The sequence below is a fragment of the Lepus europaeus genome, chromosome 8, assembly GCF_033115175.1.
Source record: "Lepus europaeus isolate LE1 chromosome 8, mLepTim1.pri, whole genome shotgun sequence".
Taxonomy (NCBI): Eukaryota; Metazoa; Chordata; class Mammalia; order Lagomorpha; family Leporidae; genus Lepus; species Lepus europaeus.
The window spans coordinates 114,862,757-114,874,789 of record NC_084834.1 but is presented as its reverse complement, the minus strand read 5'-3'; the positions used below and the strand labels follow the sequence as shown (position 1 = coordinate 114,874,789).

The 12,033-nt window shown below is 39.2% G+C and overlaps 1 protein-coding gene across 18 annotated transcripts in view; it reads left to right on the top strand.

The window, feature by feature from the left end:
- The window catches only part of ADGRL3 (adhesion G protein-coupled receptor L3), a 486,726-nt gene that overhangs the window by 449,198 nt on the left and 25,495 nt on the right, over nucleotides 1–12,033 (top strand). For all 18 annotated transcript variants that reach the window (XM_062199279.1, XM_062199284.1, XM_062199276.1 and 15 more), the window contains 2 exons: nucleotides 996–1,164; nucleotides 6,167–6,292. In XM_062199279.1, coding sequence (XP_062055263.1) covers nucleotides 996–1,164; nucleotides 6,167–6,292 — 295 coding nt within the window. The remainder of the gene's footprint in view (nucleotides 1–995; nucleotides 1,165–6,166; nucleotides 6,293–12,033) is intronic.

The following is a 12,033-nucleotide window of genomic DNA, read 5'->3' as shown; positions in this document are numbered from 1 at the left end:
AAGAGTTGAGGATTCCATTTCCAGTTATTAGAGACCCATCTTTTGGAAGAATTCATTCTATATCAATAGTAAAATAGTAATGCAACTTCAAATAAAAGAACTGTTGTCGCCCACCAATTCTTATTGTGCATGGCAGCTTGGAGGAAAGTAAAAACTGGAGTGAGAGTGAGGATTTGCCTCCACACTACAGTTCATACCACTCCATCCCATTCTCACTTCATCCTCTCCTTGCATGTGCAAACACTTGGGAGACATGAAGGTACCCTGAGCGTGTAGGACACTTTTCAGGAAAGCTGCGCATGCCTGATTTCCAGTGTTTAGCCACACCCACATGATCTAGAAGACAATAACCCAAAAGCTGAAAGCAAGTTAAACTGGAGCGATTGCACTCTGGTGGAACTTGGTTCCCATCCACCATATGGGACACTTACACCACATATCTAAAGAGTCAGGTAAATAAGACTCTCAACGTTGTGCATGTATTCCAAGTGCTGGTTCCTTCTACTAAGAGTATGTTTTTGTCAGTCCACAATACAATTGTTTTATAGAAAATCAGGAAATGTGAGAAAATGGGTATAAAGGTATCAGAAAAAGCACTGATGAAGGGAATCTTAATCAAACAAATGTTGTCATTTCAGTTACACCAGTGGAGACTAACAAGGCTTCAGATGTTTTTCCCCTTGCCATTCACCGTAATTACATCTCCATCCCATTTGCATATGTGCTGCAGATACATGAATAATTTATGGTACAAACCTGCTTTTGCTTAAATGAATTTCCGTGTTCATAACATTTTCATTCATGTATAGTTCCTCAAGCTTGAAAACTTATAGTCCCCATTAAGATCTCAAACTACTTACCCCACTTGTCTTACATTTTCTGTCAATGAAACTTACTGTAACATTCTTTTCAGTGTTGGTGTGGTTGGCATGATATGGTTGTGTTAATTCAAGACCAAATATTTAATTATACTTAATTTTCTTTTTTCTCTATAGGTCATGGGTTATAGGTGCAATAGCTCTTCTCTGCCTATTAGGATTGACCTGGGCCTTTGGACTCATGTATATTAATGAAAGCACAGTCATCATGGCGTATCTCTTCACCATTTTCAATTCTCTACAGGGAATGTTTATATTCATTTTCCATTGTGTCCTACAGAAGAAGGTAAGCTACAGTTTTCTTTCCAAGAACAAATTCTGTTTATTTCATGATAGTAAAGCAATCAAAATGTATTCCAACAAACTGTTCTTGATATCTTTAAGAAGTAAATATATTTTTATTTATTTTTATAATAATAAAGACAAAATGACATGAAGTAGGTGTATAACAGTTGGTGAGAATGTTCAACAGTAAAAATCAAACTGAAAACATGTTTTTATTTGGACAGTGCACAAAAATTATTTTGTTGTAGACCTGACCTCATGTTCTTAATATTTCCTTTGACAGACATTGGACTCTGTACATTAGGAAGTAAGCTCTCTTAAAAATATCTCTGTGACTAATCACAAAGATCCCTGTGACAGACTGCATGAGTTCAAATCTGAGTTCCTTCACTTGCAAACCTATGTGATTTGGGACAAGTTCATTAATCTCCCTACGTCCCATTTCCCTCATGTGTAAAAAAAAAAGGTGATAATGATAATTATGAAATACTGAAGGAGGTGGCTCTGAAATGAAGTGGTAAAACATAAACAAAAATTCTATGAAAGAAACAAGATCTATAATTTGGCTTTGTAGGAAAAAAAAGAAAGACTAAAGATATCCATCTGCAGAATTTTTGTCTTGAGAAAGTGGTAGGACCCAGAACAGAAGCTGAGAAGGGTGTCTACTTCTCAAGATGTACAACAGTGAAACAAATTGTTACTCTGTTTCAGTTTGAGGTGACCATAGTTATCTAAAATGACTTGTTATGATCACAAATACTGTCTTAGATATAATGATGTATCAGGCCTATAGTGCAGATTATAGAGAATAAAATGATTGTGTTGAATGGATGGTTTCCAATCGAATGGATTAGAACTCATGTTAGAAAAGAGGATCTACTAGAACAGAAGAATTTCTCCCAATACTTTACTGCATTCACCTCAATAATCTGGAGTAGTTTAACTCAGTATGTGTTTTAATACTGTTGCATACACAGCTGTAATTGTTGTCGCTGCCTTGTCTGGAGACACAGGTCGATAAAGGCTCAGGCATTCTCAGTTTGGGAGTTCATGGTCCTCTTGGGTGTTGACCTCCGTCTTGTGTAATAGAACTGCAAGTGGGTTATATCCCTTCTCTTCACTTTCCACACTGGACTTCCAGGAAAACAGAGAAGCAGCCCAGATTCTGTACCTAGAAAGGGAAGGAGTTGGTGTAGTGACCAGCTGTGCCACACTTGATGAGTTGGAAGTGTAGGAGATGTGTAAATGGCTAAGAACAGGGATGGAAGGAAAGAGATGAATGAGTATCAAGATGAGACATTGAACTAACAACAGGGAGGAGTATCAAGAAGTGGATCATGGCTAGACGTGCAGGGTTCTCGGAGAAGCCAGAATGAACAAACACTTGGGAAAGACTGCTCAATTTGGACAGGAGTAGCCATAATCATTTCTCAAGAAAAAATATATATATATAAGAACTGGAGTAAAATCAGGAGAATAAGGGAAGAGGTAGCATTTGTTCATGAAAATAGGGAAATTATTATTTCATAACATTGAATTATAGTTGATCCAACTTACCTGTCATCTTTATTTTATATACAAGTATTACCTAGAAATTTAGAATAGTGTATTTTTTATTTTAAAAAATTAATATAGAAATTTCTGCCCTTCATTTTGTATGTATTTTTATTAGGTAATATTTATTGTAGTTTCCTAATTATTACTTTAGTTTTTCTTGGCTTATGTAAGCATATCACTGAGGTACCTAGGAATTACGTTTGATGCCCAGGTAGAGATTATTCAAGTCAGTACCTGGAAACAAGTCTAGAATGTTTCCCTTATTTACCATAAGGAAAATACACTTGCAAGCCATATTATTCCATCTGCATTTTCTTTTTTATTTATTTATTTATTTATTTATTTTTGACAGGCAGAGTGGACAGTGAGAGAGAGACAGAGAGAAAGGTCTTCCTTTTCCGTTGGTTCACCCTTCAATGGCCGCCGCGGTAGCGCGCTGCAGCCGGCGCACTGCGCTGATCTGATGACAGGAACCAGGTGCTTCTCCTGGTCTCCCATGGGGTGCAGGGCCCAAGGACTTGGGCCATCCTCCACTGCCTTCCCTGGCCACAGCAGAGAGCTGGCCTGGAAGAGGGGCAACCGGGACAGGATCGGTGCCCCGACCGGGACTAGAACCCGGTGTGCCGGCGCCGCAAGGCGGAGGATTAGCCTAGTGAGCCGCAGCGCCGGCCTATCTGCATTTTCTTTTTAAAACTAGTACTCCAAAAAATAGTTATGACTTTTTAAAATTTGTATATTTAAATTTTTTTTATCCTACATGATTTTTTTTTTAAAAATTGATTAATTTCCAATTTAAACACTTGCAGGCCATATTATTCCATCTGCATTTTCTTTTTAAAACTAGTACTCCAAAAAATGGTTACGAGTTTTTAAAATTTGTATATTTAAATTTTTTTATCCTACATGATATTTTTTTTTAAAAATTGATTAATTTCCAATTTAAACCAAGTTTTTTTTTCATTTTCAATTATCTTTATATACAGAAGATCGAGTCAGTATATACTAAGTAAAGTACATTTAAGTACTTAAGTAAGTACATTTGTAATATCTTTAATTTTGCTTCTTGTCTCACAAAACCTAAATTATTGACTATCTGTCCATTCATTAGAAACCTTGCCTAATTTAGAAGGTTACTTTTATGATTTTCAGCAATATGTAACAATTATAGTGTTGCCTCATCCATTCCATTTTGTGAATTTTTAAATTTTGGTGACATCTCAGAAAAAGAGAGCATCACAGAATATATAAAACATGCAATTATTTCTTGCTGTTTTGCTTACCCAACTATCAGACTTACCTTTGAAATTGTAGTAAGATATGTAGTAAGGTGTGATTGAATTTCATTAATATTCCTTTGCTAATATAATTCTTGAGATTTCTGATTTCCTAAAGTCGTTTGTTGATTATGCCAAGTTTTTACCAGAAGTTCCCGGTGTTAGATGTGTCAGTTTCTTTCTGAATATGGAGTGTTTTCACTGGTGACATTAAAGATATCACCTTGATTTTTTTTTATGAGCTCATTTCTTTAGTAAATTCTCAAGCTCCCACAATTAGTTTACATCTGATCTGAGAGTATGGGAGAAATATTCTGTTAGTAAGACACCTCTCATTCCTGTTTTCTGCGTTCTAGAAAATCACACTGAAACACCTCATGTTCTGGTTGAGGCATTAAAATAGGATAACAGAGAAGTAATAGATTAGAATATGCAACTGATTGAACAACCAAATACTTTTACTATGTAATCTAAAGGAAAATGTTTCATGAACATGGACCATGTTCTTTTTCTTCTTTTTAAGACATTTGCTTACCATTTCAAACCAAATCAAAGCAAAATAAAGTCAGTGTAATGATTCAGTAAGTAATGTATCTAAAGTGGGACTTGGCATCACCAGCGTATCTTGATTTGCTGGCTGTTTATATAATCAGTTCAGAACATTTAATCTTTGTTGGAAAATGCAATTAGTCCATGATGAAATCATGTGGCGTATATAGTATTGATGCTTTTCTAACAGTAAGAGAAGATGTTCTCTGTTCTCACTTTCTTTCTCTACTAAGATATTTCTTTCGGTTTATGTCACTTCAATAAAATCTCTCACGGGTATAGACAGTGAGAGAATACACTAGGTAAAATAAAGTGGGATGTGAGAGGAAGTTTATGATCAAAGTTTAAGATCTTGAAGATGCTCGGATCAGCGCGGTGCACCGGCTGCAGCGCACCAGCCGCAGTGGCCATTGGAGGGTGAACCAACCGCAAAGGAAGACCTTTCTCTCTGTCTCTCTCTCTTACTGTCCACTCTGCCTGTAAAAAAAAAAAAAAAAAAAAAAAAAAGATCTTGAAGATGCTTCATGAATGCAGTACAAATGTTTAAACTCTACAGTGTTTCCCTTTGATTAGAGATTAATTTTAGTCTTCTCAGATTCTTATTAAAGTATCTGTTCTTATTTTTTCTAGATAGGAAATAATCTAACATATTATTTTAATAATAATAAAATACAATAATTCCTGTGTTCATCTCACTGATAGAAATGTGAAGTTTTATTTTATAGTTTCTTAAAAAGATTTAATTTATTTGAAAGTCAGAGAGAGAGAGAGAAAGACAAAGATCTCTTTGATTTTCCATACGCTAGTTCACTCCCCTGATGGCTACAACAGTCAGAGCTGGGCGTAGCAGGTTAAGGTGCCACCTGAAGCACCAGCATCCCATATGGGCACCACTTTGAGTCTGGCTGCTCTACTTCCCATCCAGCTCCCTGCTAATGCACCTGGGAATGCAGTGGAAGATGACCCAAGTACTTGGGCCCCTGTATCCATGTGGAAGACCCTGAAGAAGCTCCTGGCTTTGGACTGACCCAGCTCCAACAGTCACAGTCATTTGGGGAGTAAACCAGCAGCTGGAAGATCTCTCTTTTTCTCTGTCTCTCCCTCTCTGTAACTCTGCCTTCCAAGTAAAAATAAAAATAAATCTTTTTAAAAAGGAAAAGGAACACTTAACCCCACACATTCCCTTTTTTTCTGTCTTGTCTCTCCCTCTTTCTACCTCCCTTCTTCCATCCTGATCTCAACTCTCTCACTAGATTGTTACCTAAAGAATAGCCACAATACCCTTGCACCATGTGCTACTTTATATTAAATGCATGAAACTAAAAATAGTGTTCTGAAGAGTCTCAAACATATCTTCTTTGAAATAAGAGTAGTGCTATGATGTGATCAGAAAAATGTGTGTGCATGTGTGTGTTTTAAAAGGTTCCAGTTATGCAAAATTTCTAGTTTTACAGTATAAATGTAATTATTTTATATTGTAAAATATATGCTGAGCAGACTTTCTTGTATCTGTAAGGTAAGGAAATAATTCTGTTATCTAAAAATAAAACATGCACATTTTATACCATAGTTCTTTGCTGGAATGAATTACTTGCTAACAGAAGTTAATATTTAATTGGTTAGGTACGAAAAGAGTATGGGAAATGCCTTCGAACACATTGCTGTAGTGGCAAAAGTACAGAGAGTTCCATTGGCTCAGGGAAAACATCTGGTTCTCGAACTCCTGGACGTTATTCCACAGGCTCACAGGTAAACAGTGGTGGCTCGTTGAAATTATCCATTTCTTTCCTGTGTTCTGCTATGTTCTGTTCTGAGTGATTGTTCTGATCAGTGCTGGCTTGCATCCCAAGTGTTTAGTCAAGTGCGTTGTTGTTGTGTTACTGTGTCTCACGTGGGGGTTATTCTGACAGAAATTGTAGAAACTGAAATAGTCATAAAATTAGAAAATTTAAAGCATAAGTTTGCATAATCATTGATGACTTCAGATCATTTCCAGCTGAATGAATATAGCAGGCATTGAACAAAATTTGCTACTTCACCCAAAATTCAAAGCATTATTTAATACATGATTCTTGAGTGAATTAATCAAATTAATTCTTGAGTTTATTTAACCATGATAATAATTCTCCATCACATACTGAAACAACTTAAATATAAAATGTTTTTTTGCCGGGGCCGGTGCTGTGGCGCAGCAGGTTAATCCTCTGCCTGCGGTGCTGGCATCCCCTATGGGTGCCAGTTCAAATCCCAGCTGCTCTGCTTCTGATCCAGCGCTCTGCTATGGCCTGGGAAAGCAGTAGAAGATGGCCCAGACCTTGGGCCCCTGCACCCACGTGGGAGACCTGGAAGAAGCTCCTGGCTCCTGGCTTTGGATGGGCCCAGCTCTGGCCATTGCAGCCATTTGGGGAGTGAATCAGTGGATGGAAGACCTTTCTCACTGTATCTCTCTCTCTCACTGACTGTAATTCTACCTCTCGGTGAAATAAAATCTTTTAAAAAATAAAAATAATAAAATAAAATGTTTGCTTGCCACAAACCGTGATGCTCATCCCATGCATGCAAATGAGCTGCAGAAGGCGCGAGGGCAGTGAGGAATGCTACAACAGCCGTCCTGACACAACTCTGCTTTGTGCTTCTCCCACCAAGAATCCTCTGGGTTTTTAGGGAAACTGACTTTCATTTTCCCCAGGCCACAGTGTCACCCCAAAGGTGAATTCAGATAAATGTCAGCAACCCCAGAATGCTAATACAAGCTTAGGCCACTAAAAGACAGGACTGTGGGGTCATGAGTGAGTTTGGATTCAAACTAGCTGAGATTTTAAGATTGTGCAATTCAGTAGGAAAAATAGTCAGGATTTCAGTAATTTCAACTGAATTTTTCTAAGGAAGCTAGAATTAAAGTTGATAATGTCATATACCAAGAATTAATTGTGTAAACTATTTTGGCTCAACCTGTAAATCTAATTATTTGTTCATAATTTGGTAATTTTATGTAAAATAAGAATTATAGCTTAATTTGTTCTTTGATGGATATTCAGTTGGTTTAATAGACTAAATTTCCCTAAACAATTCTATTCATATTCCTTAAAAATTAAATTTCCTGTTCACTTTAAACTACATTTACAGATTTAATGTATTTTATTTTCCCGGACACATACCAGCTGTCAGACCAATCACACAAACATAACTAGCACTCTGACAACACTTACAAGTCAAGGATAATAAGCAATGTTTTCAGTTTTTTTTTTTTAAATGATTTTATTGAAAGGCAGAGTTACGGAGAAAAGAAGGAGAGACAAAAAGAGATCTTCCATCCACTGTTGCATTCCTCAGATGTCCGCAAAGGCTAGGACTGGGTCAGGCTGAAGAGGGATGCCTGCCTCTGACTACAGCCTACAGACGATGTCACTTCATAGAACAATATAGGGGCTGGCACTGTGCGTAATAGGCCAGGCCTCCACCTGTGGCACAGGCATCCCATGTGGGCTCTCGTTCATGTCCTGGCTTCTTCTCTTCTGATCCAGCTCTCTGCTGGTGGCCTGGGAAAGCAGTGGAAAATGGCCCAAGTGCTGGGGCCCCTGCACCTATGTGGGAGAAGCTCCTGGATCCTGGCTTCAGATCAGCCCAGATTCATCAGTTATGGCCATTTGGGGAGTGAACCAGCAAATGGAAGACCTTTCTCTCTGTCTCTCCCTCTGTCTGTAATTCTGCCTCTCAAATAAATTAATAAAATCTTTGTAGAAAATTAGAACAATGATAAATTTGGTGGGTGGGCATACCTTGGTTTGTGTTCTAGCCCTGCCCCTTACCAGCTGCAACACAGAACAAATTATTCATTTCAGTGACCCTTAGTTTTTTCAGCTGTAAAACAATGGCAGTAATACTAATTTCTTAGGTTGTTCAGAAGATTCAGCTAAGGTATACAAAACACTTTTAACAAATTATGGATGTCAGTAAATATTAGCTGCTATCATTTGTTGTTCATGATTGGAGAATATAATTTTTAAACTACCATTTTTCTTCAGATTTACAGTTTGTGCCATCACAATTCTACTCTTCAAAAAATCTTATGTTGTTTTATTATACTTAATGTAATACTAATTCAAATTATGATGATCAAACCCTTTATAAAGTTATAGTAACTTAAATCCAATCTGTTTGTTGAGGTAAACCTAGCACATGTATTCCTTGTGTTTATTTTATTTTATTTTTTTTTTTGCCAGGCAGAGTTAGACAGTGAGAGAGAGAGACAAAGAGAGAGTTATAGACAGTGAGAGAGAGACAGAGAGAAAGGTCTTCCTTCCGCTGGTTCACTTCCCAAATGGCCGCAACGGCCGGAGCTATGCCAATCAGAAGCCAGGAGCCAGGTGCTTCCTCCCGGTCTCCCATATGGGACTTGGACTATCTTCTACTGCTTTTCCCCAGCCACAGCAGAGAGCTGGACTGGAAGAGGAGCAGCCAGGACTAGAACCGGTGCCCATATGGATGCCGGTGCCGCAGGCAGAGGATTAACCTACTGCGCCACGGCACTGCCCCCCCCCCACTTTGTTTTTTTTTTTTTAAAGATTTATTTATTTATTTGAAAGTCAGAGTTAACAAAGAGAGAGAAAAGGAGAGGCAGAGAGAAAGAGGGAGGTCCTCCATCTGCTGGTTCACTCCCCAGTTGGCTGCAACAGCTGGAACTGCTCCGATCCGAAGCCAGGAGCTAGGAGCTTTTCCAGGTCTCCCACATGGGTGCAGGGGTCCAAGGTGTTGGGCCATCTTCAGCTGCTTTCCCAGGCCACAGCAGAGAGCTGGATGGGAAGTGGAGCAGCCGGGACTCAAGCCGGCACCCATATGGGATGCTGGCACTAGAGGCAGTGGCTTTACCCACTGCGCCACAGCACCGGCCCCGGATGCATTTTGCATATGAAGATATTTGTAATATGTCAATTTCTATGTATTTTGCATTTTAATTTAGAAATATTGAGTGCCTCCTATATATGCCAGCAATCTCCTAGGCCCTGGAGATAAAACAGTTCAAAAGCAGATAACTTCTCCTGTAATCTGGAAATTTCACAGTCTGATTGATAGACAGAAATTTTCTTAACAAACTAAGATTGTGAAAGTTGGCAGAGAACCAAACCATGATGACAGAGTAGCCACGTGGCTCCTTGGATTAAATGCTGGAGAAAGACTATCTTTGGCTTTGATATTTATGTCAAGGTCTGAATGACAAGATTCTGCGTGAGAGGAGGCATCATGGGAATTCCGGGAATGAGAATTTCCATGGAGACAACAGCTAATGCAGAGCCCTTAAGATGGGGAAAACTTGCCAATTCAGGAACAGAGTGTCATTGACCAACGGAGGTGAGAGAGAGAATGGGAGAGAAAGTCAGAGGAAGGCACAGTGGCCTATGCAGACACTTTGTTAACACAAATGGATAGGCATTGTACATAAATATGCGCAATTAGGACTTCACAGTATGGGCAGCTTGATGGGTGCCTGAAACCACAGGTAGAACTGAACTGTATATATATATTTTTTCCTATGCACATATTTAATTCCTTTTTCATGGTAACTAAGCATTTTTGATGTACTGTGGCTGCAGCTTTTATAGCTGGAGATACAAGAGTAAAAGCATGAATTCCTTTGTCTTTATCATTTCGCATACTGTAAGATTTGTTCTTATTATAGATCTAAGCAATCTCAGCATACGTAATTTTTTCTTTAGTGATAAAGCCAAGACCTTTCACCTTCTCACTTAATGGACGCACTTTATACCTTCTCTTTGGCATGTCTTACCTGCCAGGATCACTTCTCTTGTGCTTTGAGGCCACTATTAAGTAAAATAAGGCTTTCTTAAATACAAACACTCCAGTCCTTCAGCAGTTGATCTGATTACTGAGATGGCTACCAAGTGACTGCTGGGCCTGTAGCCTGTACAGTATGGATAAACCTACAGTGAGATGATTCAGTTTCCAGAGAGGATGGAATAGTAGGGCAATAGATCTCGCCACACTAGTCAAAATGATGTACAATGTAAAACCTAGAAATCATGTGTTTGGTTGACTACAGGTAACTGGAACCATAGCAAAAGCATATATATGGAGGAGACTGTTGTTTATGGTCTATGGTATTGTGGAATATGTTAATGACTGAGAGAGAAAATAGCAGGGAAAAGGGACTGAGCTTATAAATTGGACTGGGTGGACAGAATACATTTCTTTTTTTTTTATTATTAAGATTTATTTATTTACTGGAGAGGCAGAGTTACAGACAGACAGAGGGAGAGAGGGAGAGACAAAGACGTCTTCCATCCACTGTCATACCCCAGATGGCCGCAATGGCCGGAGCTGGGCCCATCTGAAGCCAGGAGCCAGGAGCTTCTTCCAGGTCTCCCATGTGGGTGCAGGGGCCCAAGCACTTGGGCCATCCTTTACTGCTTTCCCAGGCCATAGCAGGGAGCTAGATTGGAAGAGGAGCAGCAGGGACTTGAACCAGTGCCTATATGGGATGCTGGCACCGCAGGTGGATGCCTAACCTATATGCCACGGCACCATCCCCCACAGAATCTATTTCTACATATGATGTTTGAGTTAGACTTGAGAAATACTTGAGAAAAAAAATTAAAACATGAAGGAATTTCCTATACCTATATCTGAAGGAAGAGTTTTTCAAAGAGAGAAACACCCAGGGCCAAAGCTAAGGCAGCAACATGCCTAGTATATGAAGGAACACCAAAGGGATAGGTGTGGCTTGAACAGGTGAGACTGACAGATGAAAGACTGGGAGAAGCTTATGTAAATGCTTCCTAGCAAGAGCATAACTCCATCAGTTCTCAGTGCAGATGTTGCTTTTTTTTTTTTTCCTTAAAGATTTATTTATTTATTTGAAAGGCAGAGTTACAGAGAGGCAGAGGCTGAGAGAAAGTGAGAGAGGTCTTCCATCTGCTGGTTCACTCACTCCTCAAATGGCCACATCCACCATAGCTGAGCCCATGCAAAGCCAGGAACCAGGAACTTCTTCCAGGTCTCCCATGTAGGTCCAGGGGCTCAAGCACTTGGGCCGTCTTTCACTGCCTTCTCTGGCCATCAACAGAGAGCTAGATCGGAAGAGGAGCATCCAGGACACAAGCCCGTGCCCATGTGGGATGCAGACGCCACAGGCCCCAGGTGTTACTTCTTCATGGTGTTATTCTCAGATGTCTTAAAGCCATCTCTGTTACCTGTGGTTTTTAAAACTTTTTAAAATTACTGTAATAAATATTCACAAAAGTGCATAGACATAGGTGCATGGCACAATGAATTCTCATAACTCCCGCAGGTCGAATGTCACAATATTGTGAGTACCTCACAAATTCCCGGAACTCCTCTCTGTTACCCTCCAAACACCATTGCTATTTGATGTTTCATAGTATATTTTAGTTTGCTTGTGTTTGCTGCTTGTTATCCTGAAACCATCGAGCTCATATTCCTGTAGATTTTCCTTCTTTCTCTTCTGTGTTGCT